The 23813-nt window shown below is 44.3% G+C and overlaps 2 protein-coding genes across 3 annotated transcripts in view; one reads left to right on the forward strand and one right to left on the reverse strand.

The window, feature by feature from the left end:
* The window catches only part of LOC120023582 (F-box only protein 34-like), a 31891-nt gene extending 20447 nt beyond the window's left edge, over positions 1–11444 (forward strand). The window contains exon 3 of the mRNA XM_038967616.1: positions 7488–11444. Coding sequence (XP_038823544.1) covers positions 7488–9981 — 2494 coding nt within the window. The 3' untranslated portion in view covers positions 9982–11444. The remainder of the gene's footprint in view (positions 1–7487) is intronic.
* A 2372-nt stretch (positions 11445–13816) lies between these two features.
* LOC120023142 (beclin 1-associated autophagy-related key regulator-like) lies at positions 13817–22078 on the reverse strand. Of its 2 annotated transcripts, XM_038967137.1 has the most exons (9): positions 21568–22078; positions 20768–20830; positions 20573–20615; positions 20350–20431; positions 19864–20101; positions 17253–17482; positions 16781–16989; positions 15745–15830; positions 13817–15658 (listed from the first exon to the last, which is right to left on the reverse strand). In XM_038967137.1, exons 1-9 carry the CDS (start codon positions 21849–21851, stop codon positions 15358–15360), a joined length of 1536 nt encoding a protein of 511 aa, XP_038823065.1. In that variant the 5' UTR covers positions 21852–22078; the 3' UTR covers positions 13817–15357. The 2 variants fall into 2 exon arrangements, with proteins under 2 accessions (XP_038823065.1, XP_038823066.1); XM_038967138.1 differs by lacking the exon at positions 20768–20830 and having other exon boundaries at positions 21568–22077.
* Between the last annotated feature and the right edge of the window lie 1735 nt (positions 22079–23813).

Consider the following 23813-nt stretch of genomic DNA (forward strand, 5'->3'; position numbering starts at 1 on the left):
AGAGAAAGTCTGTCTTTACCAAAGACAGACAGTACAGTCAAAGATATTTATAACTAACCCAAGATTGTTCATCTGTGGCATTTACAGTGGGAGCAAATGAAGCATAGTGGGCAGAACAAGCAAGTAGGTGGGCCAAGCACAAGCTAGTGATATCTTATTGGCACATTGTAGCATGTATTTTTATATTTCTGTTAGGGAACGCCTCTCCTCTGAAGTGTGCACAAACTCAATTAGACTTTGCACTCCTTTAACAGATAATAACAATAATAATAACTTTGGCAAAGTGTCAAGTCTATAAAACGTAGTGCACTGTTTGTGTAACAGATTCTAGTTTTGGGAACAGAAAAAATGAGATCAGATGTTTCACAGATAATAAAATTTGCAGAATGACGGCCCAGTTTAGCTAGTTCCATCCTCTCCCACTACCTGCGACTGGACTTCCTCTCACTACCATATTTGGTGGTGAGAAACGTTCTAAACGGATGCTTCAGCTTTATAGCCCCGTGTCTGGGTTTTCGCTTCTGTCTGGTACAGTATTAGATTTAAAAAATCTGTCTTTACCTCAGTGTGTCGTCGAAAACATGAGTGCTAACGAGAACTTCGATATGGCGCATCTTCAGTGGTATGACCGTATTTCTGCTACAGGCTCACCGATGTCAAACAAATGCAAGTGTTGTGCAAAAAGTGCCTCTGTTGTGGTGACAGCGAGGCAATACGACAAATGTATTCAATAATTTAAAGTGTAACCATCCCCTACTTTACCACAATTGCATGGTAAAACAAGTGCCCAATAGCAGCAAGGCCTATCAGCCACAACTTGCCACCTGCGTTAAACAGGCATTGATTGCCAATGCATTTAAGTGTTAACACCCTACGAAAAACATCCCGCAGACGCATAGAAATCACTGAGCCTATCACATAGCCAAAGACATGTTTCCTATTGACAGCCAGCAAAGACTGCTTTAGGAAGATGATAAACAAGCTGGACAGGAGATGCAAGATTCCTTCTCGCACATGTTTCTCCCAAGTCGCCATTCCAACACTATAACAAAATTAAGGGAGAAGTTGTAACATGTCGTGTTGAATGACTGGACAAGACTCATGTCTATGGCATTTTTATCATTTCAATTATAATAATGATTGAGCTTATTTGCACATAATTACACAATCATAAGCTTCCTATTCCATCTGCAGCCTATGGGTGCCTGAATAAATAATTCTTAGGTTATTTCAGAACTCATAATGGTAAAATAGGAATGAAGAATTTGTTATTCATCAATTAATAATTGCTGTGCTTATAACACACTATACTTTGATCATGTTTGGGGATGTAGGTGTGTAATCTTATCTGTAGCCAATAACGATGTTGGAAAGGGTTTGTTTCATTTGGCTTTGTATTAATTTAGCACAGAATGTATTAATTCAACTGATCTCATATCAGAAGTGATGATCTCTACCCTGACACTTGTTTTATCCATGTGTGATGGAATTGCTATCTTGTCACCCAAGTTTTAGAAAACCTCAATTCGTAATTGCAATATCTGGGCCAAAAAATAGAAATGAGATTTTTTTGTCCAAATCGTACAGCTTTATTTGTTTGGTGTTTGTTTACCTAGCCAGATAAAGTATATTGTGTTTACCTCGTTTGTAAATGACGACTCATTTCTTTATGACACAGGCCCGTGCTGTGCTTCAGGCTGCCCAAGAGTAGTATTTGAACCCAGGTCTGAAGCCCACTAGCTCCCTGCCTCGCCTCAGGAAGAACATGATGTGATGTTACACCATAATTGCAGCAGGCAGAGCCTCAGACTCTGATTGCTCGGGTTTGTCCCAAATTGACCCTATTCTGTATATAGTGCACTACTTTTGACCAGGTCCCATAGGTCTCTGGGAGAAGGGTGTGTCAAGAAGGGTGCCATTTGGGACACAGACCCTCATGTGACTTCATACTTTTGAAGTTGGAGCAGTTCCCTGGCAGCGCCCCATGCTGAAGAAGTCATGGACTCTTGAAAGAGGGAAGGAGAGGGAGCGAAAAAATGTTGTTAAATTGAAGCTGCTCTCTTTCGCTGAGTTCATCCATGAGCTCACCCCATCAGAGCCCATGACTCACCCCCCAGTCTACCCAGGGCCAGTTCTGTTGTGCTTTTCACTTCAGACCGCTTGTTTTCTTTTTACCTAATGCTAAGTTAGACTTCTCCCTCAAATTGCCATTAGCGCTGATGTGTTTTAGGCACAGTCCAAGGCATTGAGAAATGTCTAGGGGGTGTCCCCCAAATGGCACCTAGTCCCAATATAGTGCATTCATTTTGACAAGACCCCTATATAGGGAATAGGGTGCCATTTGAGACGCAGCCTCTGTGTAGGGTCTGAACACTGCTGGGAAGGGGAGTGTCTCTTCTGGCCAGGTTGTGTAATAATAAGCAACAGTAAATCTTGGCGTGCCAGACCAGGGGCCTGTTTAGGAGGGTGCAACTACAACATTACAAAACATTCACATGGAAATATATTGTGTAGAACAACACATTCTGTCATCTAGAATAGGGAGTCATTTCAGCATCTCTATTCCTTACATTTCTATCTGCAAGGTTTCTGAATGTTTCACCTCACTGAATAATACACTCCTGAGTTGGCTCCTCTCCAGGCATACACCCCTTGTTTGCCATGACAATGAATGACAAGGGGTTGGCATGACAATGGCAGAAACAGACTGTTGGGACATGGTGAATTAGTCTGGTTTATCTGGGTTAATGAGGAACACAATCTTTGCCCTGGCTTGAAAGCTGAGCCTCCTGCCTGCTTAAGTGCTGCCAAGGCAGTGTTGTCATTGAAACCAGGAAGTGAAAGTTGGAGTATTGTGCCAGTAGTGCAAGTCTTAGTGTAGTTGTTGCCATGGAGATATAATATGAGCCATGTTGACATTGGTGCCACTCTTAACTTGTTGCTGTGACTGCCCGTGTGTGTGTGTATACACACAACGTGATACTGACCTGACACATGAATTCCTTCTGTCGGTTTCCATAGAGCAGTGAGAACACTGGGACTGGTGGGAGAGAAGAAAGGAGAGGAGAGTGACGGGGGCTACTGCAGGCCTTTCAAGGACACACAACAACAGGCTGCAATTTTTCTTTCCTTGACACACTGCTTTACACACTCACCAGCTAGCCAATGAGTAGATGAAGCCAACCCAACCCCACCCCTAGAAAGCAGTGTGCATCCCAAATGACAGCCGATTCCCTATGGACCTTGGTCGAGATTAGTGCACTATATAGGGAATAGGGTGCCGTTTTGAGAAGCAGCCAGTGCCTTTGCTGTCACCTTGTTGCCCTCTAACACCTCCCCCACCCCTGCATGCCATCCCTGAATTGGTTATGTGAGGTGCCCCACCTCCCCTCCCTTCTGTCCCCCATTATCAGAGTTCCAGGGCTGCAGTGAAGAATGCCTTATATGCACTTGTGCCTGTAAGGCTGTGAGGACTAGGGCCTGTCTGTCCTGTCCCACTGCGGCTGCTTGAAGTCATGTGTCTGTGACAGAGAGCGAGAGAGAGAGACTTGCTTTGGCAACGTTAACATATGTTTCCCATGCCAATAAAGCCCTTGAATTTAGAGTGTGTGTGTTAGGTGTATCAGGGGCTAGGTCAGCTGAGAGGGCCTGTTTAAGGGCCCAGCTGTGTCTTGACTTGAAGGCTCTGCACCCATTGTGTCGGAGCAGAGGGAGGATGGGCTGGGGGAACAGCAGTCCTTGTGTTGAGGTTTAGTGTGACACGCCGTTCCATGACCAAGACACTTAATGTGTCCCAAATAGCACCCTATTCCCTATTTAGTGCACTACTTTTGACCATGGCCCGTAGTACACTACTTCTGACCAGAGCCCTATGTAGGGAATATGGTGCCATTTGGGACTAAAACTGTGCAGTGTGAACAATAGGGTCATCTGGTTCTGAGCTATCCATTCCAAGGCATGGAGCTCTGCTCCTTCTCCCTGTCTTATCATTAGGATGAAAGATCTCTCATAGATAAGCTTAGGAAACAGGCTGCATTAAAGGAAGAATCCACCCAAAACCACCCATTACTATAATTTAGTGTTACATAACATTATGTGAGAACAATGTTTTTTCTTTAAAAAAATGTCATTGTCATAGTGTTGGTAGCAACATGAAAAGCATTGTGGAAATCTGTTGCAGCTCAAGTAGACTACAACACCCACAATGCTCTCTCTACCAAAGTTAATATCAGCATGTGAAGTACAGTTGAAGTCGGAAGTTTATATACCTTTGCCAAATATATTTCAACTCAGTTTTTCACAATTCCTGACATTTAATCCAAGTAAATATTCCCTGTCTTAGCTCAGTTAGGATCACCACTTTATTTTGAGAATCTGAAATGTCAGAATAATAGTAGAGAATTATTTATTTCAGCTTTTTATTTCTTTCATCACATTCCCAATGGGTCAGAAGTTTACATACACTCAATAAGTACTTGGTAGCATTGCCTTTCAATTGTTTAATTCTTGCGGATCAGTGGGACGCTAGCGTCCCATCTCGACAACTTCCGATGAAATTGCAGAACGCGAAATTCAAATGACAGAAATAGTCATATTTAACATTCATGAAAATACAAGTGTCATACATCAGTTAAAAGCTTAACTTGTTAATCCAGCCGCTGTGTCAGATTTCAAAAAGGCTTTACGGCGAAAGCACACCATGCGATTATCTGAGGACAGCGCCCAGCACACAAAAGCATTAAACATTTTCCAACCAGGCAAATGCGCCACGAAAGTCAGAAATAGCGATACAATTTCCCTCCTTCAAAATGCATACAAAATGAATCCTAAACGTTACCAATAAACTTCTCTAAACGACGTTTATAATCAAACCTCAGGTACCCTAATACGTAAATAAGCGATAAAATTTAAGACGGAGAATCGTTATTGTCATTACCGGAGATAAACAGCAAAGTACGCGCATTCACCAGAACGTGTAATAAACACTACAGCCAAAATGGGAGCCACTTAGAAAAACTACAAATTCTAGCTAATTTTCCAAAAACAAGCCTGAAACTCTTTCTAAAGACTGTTGACATCTAGTGGAAGCCCTAGGAACTGCAGTCTGGGAGGTTTTCCCTTCATATTAAAAATGACAGCCCATGGGAATCAATGGTTGGCAGAATTTTTTTTTTTCTGAGTGGTTTGTCCTCGGGTTTTTGCCTGCCATATCAGTTCTGTTATACTCAGACATTATTTTAACAGTTTTAGAAACTTTAGAGTTTTTTCCATCCAATGTATATGCATATCCTAGCTTCTGGGCCTGAGTAACAGGTAGTTTACTTTGAGCATGCTTGTCATCCAGATGTCAAAACACTGCCCACTAGCCCAAAGAGGTTAACTTTGGTAAAACATTTCGGGTAGCCTTCCACAAGCTTCCCAAAATAAGTTGGGTGAATTTTGGCCCATTCCTCCTGACAGAGCTGGTGTAACCGAGTCAGGTTTGCTCGCACACGCTTTTTCAATTCTGCCCAAAAATGTTCTATGGGATTGAGGTCAGGGCTTTGATGGCCACTCCAATACTTTGACTTTGTTGTCCTGAAGCCATTTTGCCACAACTTTGGAAGTATGCTTGGGGTCATTGTCCATTTGGAAGACCCATTTGCGACCAAGCTTTAACTTCCTGACTGATGTCTTGAGATATTGCTTCAGTATATCCACATAATTTTCCTTCCCTCAAGATGCCACCTATTTTGTGAAGTGCACCAGACCCTCCTGCAGCAAAGCACCCCCACAACATGATGCTGCCACCCCCGTACTTCACGGTTGGGATGGTGTTCTCCGGCTTGCAAGCCTCCCCCTTTTTCCTCCAGACATAACGATGGTCATTATGGCCAAACAGTTCTATTTTTGTTTCATCAGACCAAAGGACATTTCTCCAGAAAGTATGATCTTTGTCCCCATGTGCAGTTGCAAAGCATAGTCTGGCTTTTTTATAGTGGTTTTGAAGCAGTGGCTTCTTCCTTGCTGAGCGGCCTTTAAGGTTATGTCGATATAGGACTTGTTTTTACTGTGGATATAGATACTTTTGTACCCGTTTCCTCCAGCATCTTCACAAGGTCCTTTGCTGCTGTTCTGGGATTGATTTGCACTTTTTGCACCAGAGTACGTTCATCTCTAGGAGATAGAACGCTTCTCCTTCCTGAGCGGTATGACGGCTGCGTGGTCCCATGGTGTTTATACTTGCGTACTATTGTTTGTACAGATGAATGTGGTACCTTCAGGCGTTTGGAAATTGCTCCCTAGGATGAGGCAGACTTGTGGAGGTCTACAATTTTTCTTTTGAGGTCTTGGCTGATTTCTTATGATTTTCCCATGATGTCAAGCAAAGAGGCACTGAGTTTGAAGGTAGACCTTGAAATACATCCACATGTACATCTCCAATTGACTCAAATGATGTCAATTAGCCTATCAGAAGCTTCTAAAGCCATGAAATCCTTTTCTGGAATTCTCCAAGCTGTTTAAAGGCACAGTCAACTTAGTGTATGTAAACTTCTGACCCAATGGAATTGGGATACAGTGAAATAATCTCTGTAAACAATTGTTGGGAAAATTACTTGTCATTCAGAAAGTAGATGTCCTAACCGACTTGCTAAAACAAACTGCGCTATCAATTTAGGAGTCTACAATCTCACCTGCAGGTCGATGTACCACACAGTGGAGTCTGACATTTGCAATGGCACCATGCAATGCACCCTGGACTGAAGAGGCAGACAAATAGAAGAAATGTGTTAGACCCTCTGTTAAATTACAAACTTCTCTTGGTAATATCGCAACAATATCATCAATGGCTCATTCAAGAGAAGACGTTCTCCCATGTTATGAAATCGGCCAGTATTGAAATCTGACATGTATGATAGACGTTTTCACCATCTAAGAGTTGTATTCCTATTAACTTCCAGTGCAGTGAGAGCATTGCTTTATCACAGTGCTACGTCATACTGGATGGATTTCGGCCTGCTTGAACTCCAATAACTCAGATACACATGAAATTACACAGGAAATTGATAGAACATCACTCTGTGATGCACAAAAACAATATAACATTTTGAAATGGTTGTCTTTACTTTAACAACCTCTGATAATGCAAACTTGACGCCATCTTACGCCAATCTAAAGTAGGCCGGCTAGCTACAGTAGTCTTCAAGGCAAGCCCAACACTTTTTGACTGTTAGTGTTTTCCTAAGGGAGGTTTTGCCGGGGGGTTTGTTAGGCACAGGCACGGCAAACGTTCTCCTCCTGGCCTCGTCTCCTCTCCTTCTGCAGCTCCGTGCCAAAAGCAAAATGTTCAGAATGTGTCAGATACAAATATAATCACTAGAGCTGACTTAAATAGCTATTCTGCCTTCTATGAATATTCTCTGACATTGCATCCTCCTGAACAGGCCCCTGGTCAGACGGTCACATCACATGTACCACAGTAACTCATTAATTTCCTTCTGTTCCAGGGTTGCAGCCATGCATCTCAAGCAACACCCCAAACTGCAGAAGAAAGAGATCCACCTGGAGTCCAGTCAAGACAGCCAGAGAGGCCTTCATGTGAGCCAGCAGGGGGTCCTGTCACAGAGGACAGTGTGGGGGGTCCGCCCGGCAGTGACCCTGGTTGGTCCGATAAGCAATGGGCTAGGCCAGGGTACGGCCTGCTACCCCCTCAGTGTCATATCCACCAACACCCTGCAGTGCTGCAGTAATGACAACAGTGGCTCCAACCACCTCAACAACAGTAATAATAACCACGGCAACAGTGGCAGTGGGCTGCAGACCTTGAGGCTGAGTGAGTCCGAGGGGGATGTATTCCACAGTAGTGCCACCTGGGCCCAGAGTAAAATCTCCAAGACCACCTCCTGCAACACCCCCTCCTCCCTGCTACTCTCCACCTGCACCACCTCTTCTACAGGCTCAGTGGGCTCTGAGAACCAGGAGGCCTCCTTCAGAATCTCTTATGAAGGGGAGGACAGAGAGGGACCGCTGGAAATCTGGGCTGTCATCAAGCCTGGCAACACCAAGGAGAAGATCGCCATCTTCGCCTCGCCCCAGTGCCGTGGCAGCCTGGTGAACGGTGGCGATGGAGAGCCTGTCAGAGAAGCCGGTGAGGACTTGGTGAGCAGCAGCCCGGTGAGGACCGTGTCTGTGAAGATGAAGAGCTGCTGGGAGGACGAGGGTGGCTCTGTGGCCAAGCGCAGGAGGAGGTCAGGGTCTCAGGGGCACCACCAGGACCGAGACAGACAGTCATCCGGAGCCCTGGAGACACTGAGCCCCACTGAGAACAGCCCTGTACAGGTGACCCTCTGCCTCAGAGAGAGCCCCAGAGTGCCTGAGTGTGGGGAGCAGGTGTGTAGGGTAGAGGGTGAGGAGGTGAGTGAGACTGGGACTGACAAGGCTCTCTCTGTGGTGGAGTTGGTGGCCTTCTTGGAGCAGAGAGCCAGCGACAAGCAGGTGGACTCTAAGCCTGTGTCTCTGCGGAGCTCCACAAGCATTACCTTAACCAGGGGGCTGTCACTGACCCTAGAGCCTCAGCAGCCCAGAGCCCCAGACCAGAACGCCCAGGGGACAGATGAGGAGGCAGAATGTGTAAAGGTGTCAGACATGGTGGCCAAGCTGGAGTCAGAGTGCCTGAAGCACCAGAGTGTTAGAAGGGAAGGGTCCAGATCTGGAGGAGAGCTCTCACGCAACAGCCTCACGCGCAACAACCTCTCACGCAACAACAGCCTATCGCGCAACAACAGCCTGCGGAGGAGGGTGGGTCGGGTGCTACTGGCAGGAGCAGATGCCTTCTCCATCTCAGCCCAGCCACCTCCACCTCAGTCTCCCACCGGGCCCCATCATGGACTAGAGGAGACGACCAGGGTGCCGCACCGCCACGCTAGTCCCTCTACTGGCTATCCCTCTGCTAGCACCAGCCACACGGACAAACTAGCTCCCAGCAGCTGCCGTGAAGCTGCCCAGTTGGCTTCCAGCACCTCTGACTCAGCCTCTCCGTCTCGCAGCGTGGACTCTGGGTGTGGCGCCTCTGTCGTCAGAGAGCCAGATGAGAGCTGTGAGGCCCAGGGCCTGGGACAGCAGAAGAAGAACAGGGCTGTAGAGTCTGGGCAGAACCTGCACTTCCAGCTCCTGTCAGAGCAGGCCAGGGCCAGCAGTACAGAGAGCAGTAGTAAACTACAGTGTGAGGAGCCCCTCCCAGGCATGCTGTTCTTCTCACACACTCTGCCCTCACAGGTGGTACTTGAACACACACTCCCACACATAGACAATACTCCCACCCACACACACACCCCCCAGGACATGGAATCCAGCCCTAAACCCACCAGAGACTCAGCAGAACCCTCCAAGATTCAGCCCTGTGACCCTTCTATCACTTCTCTCCTCCCTGAACCCATATCACATAGTGAGAACTGGGCCGAAGAGGCGGTGAGTGAGGAAGAGGGGAGTGATGTTAGCCGGTGTGAGACAGTGCCTTTCCCCCTGCGTCGCATGGTGTCTCACGAGTTCCTGGAGATGCGCTTTAAGATCCAGCTGCTTCTGGAACCCCAGCAGTACATGTCCTTCCTGCCTCACCACATCATCATCAAGATCTTCTGCCTGCTGCCCACAGAGAGCCTGGCCGCGCTCAAGTGCACCTGCCACTTTTTCAAGTTCATCATCGAGAGCTACGGCGTGCGCCCCGCAGACTCCCGCTGGGTGTGCGACCCCCGCTACAAAGACGATCCCTGCAAGCAGTGTAAAAAGCGGTACGGGCGCGGAGACGTGTCCCTCTGCCGCTGGCACCACAAGCCCTACTGCCAGGCGCTGCCCTACGGCCCCGGGTACTGGATGTGTTGCCACGGCTCCCGCAAAGACACGCCCGGCTGCAACGTCGGTCTACATGACAACCGCTGGGTGCCCGCCTTCCATAGTATCAACATGCCAATCTATAAGAAACCCAGGGAGGTCTCTGAGGAGTAGTGGTACAGACAATGGGAGGAGAACTGACTTGGCTTCTGTGCGCTTTATTTTGTCTGAGGGCTGATGTCTGTCTGTCGCCATATGTGCATGTGCATTTATTTGTGGGGAGTTTGAGGGAAACCATGTTGCTGATACTGATGAGGAATCGCTGGATCTCTTCCTTTACCCCTTCCCCCCAACATTTTCCTGACCCCTGACCTCTAACCCCTCAGGTCCTCTGAGATTGTGAGCACTTTAACCGTGGTCAGAATTCTCAATCCTCAAAGGATTCTGTCAGGGTATTCTATTTACTTGCTTCAATGTTTTGGGTTGAAGCATAAACTCTGGTTCTAAGTGTGTTGAAGAGAAGCGCTTTAATTAATCTTTCTCTTCAGTGTTGATGCTTAATGTGTCCCTCCTTACCATAGCTCTTTCCTAATGCATCAACCGACCGTTACATTGGAATAGATACTTTAGTCAAGGTAAAGCCTATCAATGTTATGCAGTGTATCCCACCCACAAGTGATTTACTCAGTGTGTGTGTATTATGTTGTCTAAGTGAGTACATACATGGCTGCAGGTCCTCGGTTTATGCAAAATGTGAATCAACCCTATTCCATATCCCGGTTGCTTCCCAAATGGCACTCTATTCCCTATATAAGGCACCCACAGGACTCTGGTCAAAGGTAGTGCACTATATAGGGAATAGGGCACCATTTGGGTAACGGAATATATATCCCCACTCCACTGTATCAGGCTCCGGGTCAGAGAGGCTTTGTTGTCGGTTTTGGATCTGATTGAAACTAGTTTGTTCTGTGCCCGGTTGTGTTTACATTGTACATAGTGCTACAGAGTCCTATATCAAAAACAGGGAGAATAAGAGTGACAAGCAGCATGAGTATCTATGACTTGACTTGAATGCATTTATTAGCTTCAGTTTGGTAAAAAGAAAAAGTTATTTACCCTGTCATGTGTATAATGCTGAATTATTATTGGGTGTTTTTTTTTGCAGTGGGTCCCAGATGTATAACCCAGTCTGTAACCCATATGCTTATTAGCCGCTCGCATTTTTTTTTCTCTACCATTTTTTTTATTTTTTATATGTGTGTTGGAAATGGCACACTATTCCCTATATAATGCACTACTTTTGACTAAGGCCCATAAGGCTCTGGTCAAAAGTAGTGCGTTATTATATAGGGAAAAGAGTGCCATTTGGGACGAGTTTGTTATTAATATCCCTCTTTTTATAATGCTATAACTTCTTGAAGGGAAACATGGGAAATGTCACCTCAGTGTCTCTGTTCTTTACAATGACTTTAACTGGACATGATCTAAAAGAAAAAGAATCAGGCTTGATGACAAATGGGAAAAATAATGGTCTCTAAAAGTAGTTTGCTCCCAGATATTTTTTTTTACTTTGTTGTATATTCCTGCTGTATTCTCTGTAAATGCATTTTACTTCCAATAAAGCGCATTAATTCGGAGGTTTTAACTGTCATACCCTACCTTTTCATTGTCTCTTTTAAACTGAAAGGAAGTGTAACTGTTACAACATAAAATGTATTATTTTTCTTTACTGAATATTGACTTTATGAATATATGGAGGGACTATATATGTCACTTTCCATTTATCACATCTTGAGGTCATTCAATAACATTCAATTGTCAATGTTGTGTTCTTCACAACTTAAGGTCTGTACTGTAGAGCTGGTTGGTATGCTTGCCTTTCACTGGGGCAAGGGGAATTGGTTAGGGTGTGTTGGAAAAGATCACAACGGAATTATAAAAGCTAAATCTATGCCTTGCTGTGAAAATGAATTTCTGGAAGTTGATATTTAGTCAAACAGTTGAGGGAGATTCACTGCTTGTCAATTTTATAATTTTAATATAAAAATTGCTTTCTCAAAGGGTCTGGACTGTCCATTTTAAAAGGGAAGGTGAGATGAGTAAGCAATGTACCAAACAAAGGGTGCTAATATGAACCAGGGCTGGACTTGTCTGCCTTCTGAAATGGTCACATGCAATAATTTTCTTATCATTTCAGGTGCCCTTAAGTCACAGCTAGGGGATGAATAAGGCTTGGCAATAAAATATCCTGTGGTTTTGATGCTGATCATCTTCTAAATCCAAACTTGTTAGAGCTCTCTTAAATCTGAGTACTAGCATGCCGTGTGTATTTCATGTACACCGTAGTCTGTGCCTGCCTGCCATACAAAATAGATTTACCAGCAAGCAAAGGTTACTATGGCTGAGTTCACAAAGCCTAATTCAGATTTTTTTCTTCACTAATTGGTCTTTTGACCAATCACAGATCTTTTTCCACAGCTGATTTAATTGATCAAAAGACAAGTTAGTTGAAAAAAAGATCAGAATTGAGTTGCCTGTGTAAACGCAGCCTTTGTCAAGTGTGGAACCTGTTTTTCTGTAAAGCCACTGGTTACAATAGTTTGGGGTTTGCAGTGCAGCTAACACTAATGCCCTTGAGTCCATCTGAACATAGTTGTACAAAAGACTTGACTCCACTTAACACATGCTTCTGGTTCAAAGCAAACTTTTATGGAAGAGAAATTGCATGAATTATTTTTTTAAACAACCTATTATGTCACTAGTAGGTTATAAAGGTCATTAGAGATCTTCATTCAAATTGTCTAGGGAAATAGTGCTTATTGTGACGTTTTGCATAAATGCAGAATCTGTAATACTGTTGATTTCCAAATAATGTTCCACGAGCCCCAAAGACAAAATAAACCAACCGCTTAAGACATGCATTTACAGATGGAAGATGGACGTATAACGAAGAGAAATTGTCTCCAATACAGAACAGGCAGTAGTAGAATACAGCGATCAGGTTCTATACTGATCAAAAATATAAACTCAACATTAAACAATCTCAAAGATTTTACAGTGTTACAGTTCATATAAGGAAATCGGTCAATTTAAATAAATTAATTCAGCCCTAATCTATGGATTTTACATGACTGGGAATACAGATATGCATCTGTTGGTCAGATACCTTAAAAATAGGTAGGGGCGTGGATCAGAAAAAGTCAATCTGGTGACCATTTCCCTCATGCAACTTGACACATCTCCTTAGTGTCAAGATGATCAGGCTATTTATTGTGGCATGTTGAATGTTGTCCCACTCCTCTACAATGGCTGTGCAAAGTTGCTTTATAATGGTAGGAACTGGAACATATCGTACACGTCAATCCTGAACATCCCGAACTTGCTCAATGGGTGACATGTGAGTATGCAGGCCATAGAAAAACTGGGACATTTTCAGTTTCCAGGAATTGTGTACAGATCCTTGTGACATGGGGCCGTGCATTATCATGCTAAAACGTGATGGTGGCACGACAATGGGCCTCAGGATCTCGTCACAGTATCTCAGCATTCAGCATTCAAATTGCCATCAATAAAATGCAATTGTGTTGTCCATAGCTTATGCCTGCCCATACCATAACCCCACCACCACCATGGGGCACTCTGTTCACAACGTTGACATCAGCAAACCCACATGACGCCATAGACATGGTCTTCGGTTGTGAGGCCAGCTGGACGTACTGCCAAATTCTCTAAAATGGAGGTGGCTTATGGTAGAGAAATGAACATTCAATTTGCAATTGCATGCACCCCCAACTGGAGACATCTGTTGCATTGTGTCTTGACAAAACTGGCCTTTTATTGTCCCCAACACAAGGTGCACCTGTGTAATGTCATTCTGTTTAATCAGTTTCTTGATATACCATACCTGTCAAGTGAATGGATTATCTTGGCAAAGGAGAAATGCTCACTAACAGGGATGTAAACAGATTTGTGCACAACATTTTAGATAAATAAGATTTTTGTTCATATGTAACATTTCTGGGATCTTTTATTTCAGCTCATGAAACCAACACTTCACATGTTGCATTTATTTTTGTTCAGTGTACAAATGAAGTAAGCCAAAGATGTGCCCCTTTATATCCTTCTAATTTATGCCACCTATATGTCATTGTCCACCTGTAGTAGAAAAGACCCACACAAACATGAGGCTTCAGGCACCCACGTTACTATAAAAATAAGGGCTCCATTCAATCCATATCAAATGAAGCGATACAGATTTCACGATATAAATTATTTCAAGGTAATTTCTGAATGAGCCAACATATGCAGCATTTACCATGAATGTAGTCTCCGCCAATGCTAGAACATTGCCTTTCAAATTTATATTGGGCTGTGGTGCCAAATTTCTACAAAATGGATTGAATAGAGCCCCAAATAAAAATTAAAAGGAAAACAAGATACCACTAGATCACCAATCCCCCCAAAAAGTACAACGTTGAACTGCTTCAGTGGGGTTCTTTGTCCCATTCTCCTTCCATCACACAGACATGACCAGTAAGTAAACAGCAATTGAAAACAAAGTGTCATAATTCTGAGAAGAACACTTAAGGTCATGCCCCTTGTTTGGCATTTGTCAGTATTCAAACACAATCATTACATGAACCATTTTATTGTAATGCAGCATGAAGGTAGTCAACTGCATCCCAAATGGCACTCTATTCCCTATGTTTTGATTTATTTAACCAGGCAAATCAGTTAAGAACAAATTATTGTTTACAATGACGGCATACCCCAGGCCAAACCATAACGACGCTGGGCCAATTGGGAGTATCATAGGGCGGCGCCTGGAATCAAACCATGGTCTGTAGTGACGCCTCTAGCACCGAGATGCTGCACCACTCAGTGTAATGCACTACTTTTGACCAAAAAAAAAAAACATTAAGAACTGACAGTAAGGATGGGTACACAGGACAGTGCAGATCTCAGGAGGAAAATAACAGGATAGAATGAAGCCACATTTGTATGTCCCATATCCAGTGCAATGCTGTGGCATTCCTCAGTCTTGACATTTTGAATCAACGTAAGTTAATGCAACTGCCGGTCCAGTCTCTCTTTGAATAGTCTTCTCACAATCGCTGGGATGGAGCGTGCAGCACCCAAAGTCTTGCGAGAGAGACTACTCATTGAACAAAGCCTCCCCAAAAGGCAGTCTTTCTCACTATAAACATTTACACCAGAAGAATCACTGCTGCTATTTCAATGACAACTTTTCTAGTAAAAACAAAATATCCCTTCTTGGTGGTTGCAGAGCAGCGCAGGAGTTGACTACAGGCAGAGAATAGAGCAGAACTATCTCTATGATTGGGTATGTGGTATTCTGTATAGCTCCAGCAGTCCAGCCTGTCCTGGGGTGTATTCATTAGAAACCAAATGAACTAAAACAAGGAGGGACTAAATGAACTTGTCCAATAAGAAACCCTAGTTTTTATTCTACATTACAAAACGTTTATTTATATATATTTTGCACTAATGAATACAACCCTGGCCAATGAGCCTCCAGGCTTCTCTCCCTCAGCGCTGGCCGGTGTAGGCCCGGAACCAGGAGGTGACAGAGGCAGCTGCTGAGGAGATCATGCCCCCGGCCTGGCCCACAGGCTGAGACACCTGCATGGCCATGCTCTGGGACAGGTCCATGGGCTGGGAGGGGATGTCACAGAAGCGTGGGCTGGGGACCGTCTCCCAGTCTGTCCCCAGGTCTGTCTCCTCGTCCGTCACCATCTCGTCCCCGCTCTCCTCCGCCGGGCCAGCCGCCTCCGGCTCCACAAACTCCATGGAGTCCTCCAGATCTGCAGTCACCTCGTATGGACCAGTCCTGCACAGAGGGAGGAGATAGGGTGCCATTTGGGATGCAGACTATTCAACATAGAATGCGCTACTTTTGACCAGGGATTTTCTTACCTGCCCAGGTTCTTGTTGTCGGGAGAGACCAGGAACATGATGTTCCTCAGGGTGTGGTGAGGGTGCAGCAGCTCACTCTCAACATGCTGCAGGAGAATACACAAAACTGGTATGTGCAAGGTGTCCACCCACTTGGCCCAGAGTGGGTGAAAACATACATTGGTGATGTAATCTCACTTCCTTGTCATAAAATACATTGTACAAAGACAAATATGATTCATGTTCTGAATGGTTCAGTAGGGTCTTTCTATAACATATCATTACCATTATATCCCAAAAGTTAGATTTCGTGGCCTAATACATCTGATAATAAGCGCTGAGCTCTGTTGACATAGCAGTACGCTTTCTCGCAGCGACTTGAGGATTTTACATGGCTGTGGTGGTCGTCTGCAAAGTTGTTTCCGCGGATCGCAAAAAGCCAAATGAACTCAAACTGAATTAAATGTAAAAAGCTTGCAGTACACTCATTTCACAGAGATACGCTTGTTTTTGTGAGAAATCTAAATAAGAACTGGAATTTCACATTATGTATGCATGTATAAAAAGGTATAATGAAATCAAAACGCGTATAGTAAAATACTAGGTCACGTCTCAAAATCAATACCCATCTTACCTCTATTTTGATATTTTAGCATTTGTGGCACAAATCCCATTCAAGTCACAGGACCGATATTTACATTTTTCACACGTTAAAAACATCTATAAGTGACTTTGTAGAGTTTCACAATCATTTTTTTTATAGATACTTTGGGATTGTTTGGACATGAGCAAAAAATGCTAAGATCGGTCCCATGATTTGAATGGGATTTGTGCCACGAATGCTAAAACTTTAGCATGTAGAAACCATGCGAGGGAAAATAAACCAAAGCATGGATTTCTGTCATACCTTGTCCATAGAGTGCTTACACAGTAAGGAAAACAATGTGTCATTTTGTAAATTTGGGTGAACTATACCAAACACTGCTTAGAACTCAGAAGAGCAGCAGCGGAACAACGGCAAGGGGGAAAAACTTAGAGGAACCATGCTCTGTAGTACCTGTGAAAAGCAGAGGTGGAGGATGTTGGTGTTGAGCTTGGTGACAGCACGGGTGAACCTGTACCTGCTCAGGCTGTCACCACAGAACTCACTGTTGCACAACTTCTTGGGCAGATTGACATCCAGGATATGAGAGAGGATGTTGATGAGCTGGGTAGCATAGCAGAGAGCTGCACTGATGGTGTGGGCTGGGTTGATGTGGTCCAGCTCTGGAAATGAAGGCTCTTAATGATCACAAATAGCCTTGGCACAGTACAAGTAAATATGGTCAATTGTTCATCTCTAAGTAAAAGATGTTCCTCTCAATCAGCTAGTAGTTTCTTCTTTTGGTAAGTGTGTGGCGCTACAAAAGTATACTCAAATATATTTAAAATGTATGCACTAACTGTACTGTAGGTCACTTTGAATAAAAGTGTGCACTAAATGGCAAACGTAATCATTACATACAAAGTATTTGAGTAAAAAGTCCTACCTGGCCCCTCATTGGTGCTCTTGTCTTCCACCCAGCTGTAATAGGGGGAGCAGTCCCCGTTGCTAGGCAGCGTGACCCTGGGACCGGTGATGCTAATGCTGGTTTCTCCATTCTGGTCATCCCAGATCCAGCGCCCTGACAGGTAGGTGGTGCGACGGGCCTCAGCCAGCTCACTCACCGTGCTGGAGGTCAGAGCCAGGTCACACTCTGACAATATGTCCGCTGGGTCCCTGAGAGACAGAGGAGCAGAGGGGAACATCTCTAAAACTCTACAACCAGTAGATGAGGGCAGTATAGATTAATGTAGGCCTATACTTGATGTCTATTGCTAAAGCATCAAATCCCTGGATAGACTATTGGTCCTGTCCTTGAAGAAAACTAAAAGCCCTGAGTCATATTCCGGCCAGCCATGGAGTAATACAGTATATAAACTAAACTCAGCAAAAAAAGAATCGTCCTCTCACTGTCAACTGCGTTTATTTTCAGCAAATTTAACATGTGTAAATATTTGTATGAACATAAGATTCAACAACAGACATACACTGAACAAGTTCCAGACTTGTGACTAACAGATATTGAATAATGTGTCCCTGAACAAAGGGGGTGGTCAAAATCAAAAGCAACAGTCAGTATCTGGTGTGGCCACCAGCTGCATTAAGTACTGCAGTGCATCTCCTCCTCATGGACTACACCAGATTTGCCAGTTCTTGCTGTGAGACGTTACCCCACTCTTCCACCAAGTTCCCGGATTTTTCTGGGGGGGGGGGGGTGGCCCTAGCCTGCACCCTCCCATCTAACAGGTCCCAGACATGTTCAATGGGATTGAGATCTGGGCTCTTCGCTGACCATGGCAGAACACTGACATTCCTGTCTTGCAGGAAATCACGCACAGAACAAGCAGTATGGCTGGTGGCATTATCATGCTGGAGGGTCATGTCAGGATGAGCCTGCAGGAAGGGTACCACATGAGGGAGGAGGATGTCTTCCTTGTAACGCACAGCGTTGAGATTGTCTGCAATGACAACAAGCTCAGTCCGACGATGCTGTGACACACCGCCCCAGACCATGACGGACCCTCCACCTCCAAATTGATCCCGCTCCAGAGTACAGGCCTCGGTGTAACGCTCATTCCTTCGACGATAAATGTGAATCCGACCATCACCCCTGGTGAGACAAAACTGCGACTCGTCAGTGAAGAGAGCTTTTTGCCAGTCCTGTCTGGTCCAGCGACGGTGGGTTTGTGCCCATAGGCGACGTCGTCGCCAGTGATGTCTGGTGAGGACCTGCTCTACAACAGGCCTACAAGCCCTCAGTCCAGCCTCTCTCAGCCTATTGCGGACAGTCTGAGCACTGATGGAGGGATTGTACATTCCTGGTATAACTCGAGCAGTTGTTGTTGCCATCCTGTACCTGTCCCGCAGGTGTGATGTTCGGATGTACTGATCCTGTGCATGTGTTGTCACACGTGGTCTGCCACTGCGAGGACGATCAGCTGTCCGTCCTGTCTCCCTGTATCGCCGTCTTACAGTAAGGACATTGCAATTTATTGCCCTGGCCACATCTGCAGTCCTCATGCCACCTTGCAGCATGCCTAAGGCACGTTCACGCAGATGAGCAGGGAGCCTGGGCATCTTTCTTTTGGTGTTTTCAGAGTCCGCAGAAAGGCCTCTTTAGTGTCCTAAGTTTTAATAACTGTGACCTTAATTGCCTACCGTCTGTAAGCTGTTAGTGTCTTAACGACCATTCCACAGGTGCATGTTCAATCATTGTTTATGGTTCATTGAACAAGCATGGGAAACAGTATTTAAACCCTTTACAATGAAGATCTGTGAAGTTATTTGGATTTTTACAAATTATCTTTCAAAGACAGGGTCCTGAAAAGGGGACCTTTATTTTTTTGCTGAGTTTATAAGAAACCCAGGGAGGTCTCTGAGGAGTAGTGGTACAGACAATGGGAGGAGAACTGACTTGACTTCTGTGCACATCTTTTCTTCTTAGGGCTGTGTATGTGTCGCCATATGCACATGCGCATTTATTTTGGGGGAGTGAGGGAAACCATGTTGCTGATACTGATGAGGAATCGAGGAATCGCTTCCTTTACCACTTCCCCCTCCCTCACAACCTTCTCCTGACCCCTGATCTCTAACCCCTCCTCAGGTCCTCTGAGATTGTGAGCACTAACAGAGGTCAGAACTCTCAATCCTCAAAGGATTATGTCAGGGTATTCTATTTACCCAGCAGTTGGTGGCACTCCTCAAACATTGAATAATTAGAGCAGTTTGCCAGTAGGAAGGTGTAGCAAGCTCATTGGATGGTACAAGAAGCGTGTCTGCAGTTATCTTGGCCAAAGGCTGTGTACAACCGAGTACTAGCTCCGGGTATTAGCTCCGGGTGCCAATAATTTTGCCCAAGCATTTGTCTTTATTTTTTTAAATTAAATTTATAAACTTATGTTTACAAAAATAAAATTGGATCTGCAACATTGAAAATTCAATAGGTAACTAATTATTATTTTTCTATTTATTTGAAGAAAAAATAAATAAATTGGGACTCCTTTATATATTTGGATGCAACTGTATGGCCCTGCTGCATGAGGTACAGCGTCACTGACCTGCTGCCCTGTTTCTCCTCCTGTGTGGGGAAGATGTGAGCAGTGAGCTCCAGGATGTGTCCCTTGCGGACCTCAGCCAGGTGATCCAGACGACCCTGCAGCTCCTTGCCCTTCTTCTCCAGCAGTTCTCCCAGCCGCTGGTTGTGTCTCTCTATCTTGTCCCTCTTCTCCTGGTGGCGGCTGGCCCGCCGCTGCAGCCTCTGGCTCTCCTCCTGGGAGCGAAGCAGCAGGTCCTTACCTGCGGGGGAGAGGGACGGATACTATGTTGATTGATATGTTTAATGGACGCATCCCAAATGGAAAAAGTTGTGGACTATATATGGAATATAATGCCATTTGGGAAGCATCCAATGTCTTCCACTATTTCAAATGCCAGGTTTCATAAAGACATTACGCGGAAAGTATAAAGAAGACAATACATTAAAATGTAAACATCTAGGGTCATTCGTTACTGATTTGAATGTCCGTTGGTGCCATGTAACTCACCACTCTTCACCTCTTCGTTCCCACAGCCAATGGCCTCCTTCAGCTGCTCAATCTTCATCTTGCATGACATCATCTTCCATTTCTGAATGAAACCGAACACATTAGATTTGAAAAGAATAGGCAGGATATTGACACATAGAAACACACAGACAGAGGCTACATCGCGTAGGGCAGAGTAAATTAAGTTTATCATGTTCTTGTGTGTTGTCATAACTTAACTTACCAGCTGATCTGCCTGGACCTTCTTATCCATGGCAGTAATGACCCTGGGAAAATAGAGTGTATATTTATTCATATGATTAATATAATGAGACATTCCTGTATGCAGAAACGATTGAAAACATAAACAGCAAAGTAGTAAGATATTATTCAACATATTCATTATTTTTTTTAACTCCAACTGGTCTTCAATTTTTACCTCTGTTCAAGAAGTTCTTTCTTCTCCTTCAGCATTTTAAGTCTTGTCAATTTTTCAGTGTATCTATAAAAATATATATATATATAAAAATAAAAAAAAATTCATTAATAACCCAATGGCATGTTAATTTTTTCTCTGACTGCAGCTCAGCAGAATGAGTGAAGTGCCCCCAACATGCTCCAAGCACAGGAATTGAGCGAGAGAGAGTGGCTTAGAACGAGCTACTTTACAAAAACAAGTTGAGATTCATTTAACTATAGAAAAACTAAATTAACTGCCATTAGACTACTAGCTAGTCATTGAATTCTGGAAACTCACAAAAGCATGATAGAACAAGTAAAGTAAAGTATTAGGCCAATGGCCCTTCACGACTTCACTAACAAAGAGCCATGACACCACATGTCATGACAGTTATTTTTAGTTTCACTACACTAGAAAGTTAGGACGCTAGCAAGCTACACTGTTTAGTGTGAGATGGTTGGTGCTCAAATGGCTTGATTATTCATAACATATAGTTAGCTAGGTGTTATGTTCCCCAAACAGCCCTACTGGGTGTAACGTTCCATGGTTTTCTTGTAAACAAACTACCTTGCTAGCTAGCCAACTAACAACAACCTAGTGCTAAGAGCTAACGTTTTGTTTATGGCAATGCTAGCTTATTGTAAATATAGCTAGCCAGCTATCATGTTTGTTCGATTGTTGAGTGCTAAAATCAATCTTAGCTGATGATGCCGCATAAGTTGTCATCAGTGACATCACTTAGAGCCGTGTTATGAAGTTAGCTAAATGTTAACACGCACAGTTCGGGGTTTCTACCGTCGAAGTACACGAAATCCCCTGCCTGGATGCATCGGGCACAAGTCAGCCTGCGCCTGGCGGTGTTGCAGAGAGGACATCTCTCCACCGCGACATACAGACCCTCCGCGTCGTCCACCGACTCCACCATCAGAGATCCAGGGGAACCTGCGGTGGTTGTGGTGTGTAGGTGGTGCGAGCGAAGTGGTGGCCGAGCACTGGGCAGTGCTCCCAAAGTCCCTTCGCTAGGGCCGAGGGCTCGGACTTCGCTTCCCGCTGAGGATGCCATGGAACTGCCGTTCTAGCGCTAGCTAACCTAGCTAAATGACTGCTACTCTGGCTAACTAGCTACATAACTACTGGTATACGGTCTGACACTCTTCGTTGCTTCTTGTAAACGTTACGGGTATGAAGTCTTAATTTTCGGTTATTTGGCAAAGGCGGCTATTAGCTAACGTTAGCTAGCAAACTGTGTCACTTTTTTTTGTGTGACATGGTTTGTTTATGTACGTATGGTCACGTGACCATACGTACAATCTGAGTCTATGCAAAGATCTGTTTACTTTTGAATGTAGCTAATCTTTGGTTTTATATGGTCTATGCTACAGATGGATATAATCTTTGCTGTAGGGCAGGGATGGACAACTTTGATGGTGGTAGGGGCCACAAAAAACAACAACTCATCACCAAATTGCGAGCAAAACATTTTAGCAGCCACCCAATTTTTAGCAGTTTCTAAACCCAGAGGCGCAACATCGCGAGACTTCTGGGAACACTTGCGAAACAGACCAAGCAGGCCAGTCCTGGGTTTGGGAAGTAAATGAGAAGTGAAACCTAGATTCAAGCCAATGTTTAAAGTAATTGTACTTGCTATTACTCTAACCTCGTGAGTGACAGACACACGTTTTCATTTTCGTCATAAACGACTTTATATCGAAGCCTCTGATTTGACGGCCTGCATATGCGCAGTTCGGTGCGAGTCGACCGTCAGACCCGATGACGTGTATATAGGCATGAGTTTTAGCCACAGATAGAACAATTCGATTTTTAGAGGTTAAGTTATAAAAAAGCTTTGGTTTACCTAGCCAACGTCGCCATCACATCGTCTAAAAGTGTGATCGGGGATTTCTATTGGAGAAGCAGTTTCAGCCCACTTTCATGCGGCAGCTACTGTCTTTGTTTTGTGCAATGTTACATACTGCATTTTGCCATGGGGTGTAAAAAAATGTTGCAGTTTTAAAGCAAGTTTGCTGTAATTCTACACATTTTGACATGGGGTATAGAGAAGATTTAGCGATTTTATAACTAATTTCATGCAATTCTACTAATTTTGCCATGAAGCAGAGAGGAATATTTGCAGGTTTTAATGATTTGAGACAGACTAACAACATCAATGGGGCCCCCCCGGCCTGTAATTCAATCATGATTACTACATTTAGAAAGCTAGCCGCTAGACTAATTTACCAATCTAAATCATTTTAGCTGACGTGGGCCAATCGAGTGACTATCAGTGACTGACATAAGAAACTGCTGATGCCAAATCAAAGTTTGTCACGTGCGCCGAAAACAACAGGCGTAGACCTTACCGTGAAATGTTTACTTACAGGCTCTAACCAATAGTGCGAAAAAAAGGTGTGTGTGGGTAAGTAAAGAAATAAAACAGTAAAAAGACATTTGAAAATAACAGTAGCAAGGCTATATACAGACACCGGTTAGTCAGGCTTATTGAGGTGGTATGGTTAAAGTGACTATGCATATGTAACGGATGTGAAATGGCTAGCTAGTTAGCGGTGGTGCGCGCTAATAGCCTTTCAATCGGTGACGTCACTTAGACCTTGAAGTAGTGGTTCCCCTTGCTCTGCAAGGGCCGCGGCTTTTGTGGAGCGATGGGTAACGATGCTTCGTGGGTGACTGTTGTTGTGTGCAGAGGGTCCCTGGTTCGCGAGGGGACGGACTAAAGTTAAACTGTTACACATATATGATGAACAGAGAGTAGCAGTAGCGTAAAAAGAGGGGTTGGCGGGACAATGCAGATAGCCAGGTTAGCCAATGTGCGGGAGCACATTGAATTGCACCTTGAAGTGTATTATAATATTCTCTCTTGCAACAGTAAATACATGAGGGCCTTCAAATGAGGGGTCAGTTGTTGATACCTGCTGTAAGGAGATGGTTACTTTACATGTGGATGGGATCAGTGTAACTCACACCTGTAATGTACACTCTGATATGGAAACAAGCATGTTTTATTATT

This window comes from Salvelinus namaycush, chromosome 28 (assembly GCF_016432855.1).
Source record: "Salvelinus namaycush isolate Seneca chromosome 28, SaNama_1.0, whole genome shotgun sequence".
In the NCBI taxonomy this organism is placed as follows: Eukaryota; Metazoa; Chordata; class Actinopteri; order Salmoniformes; family Salmonidae; genus Salvelinus; species Salvelinus namaycush.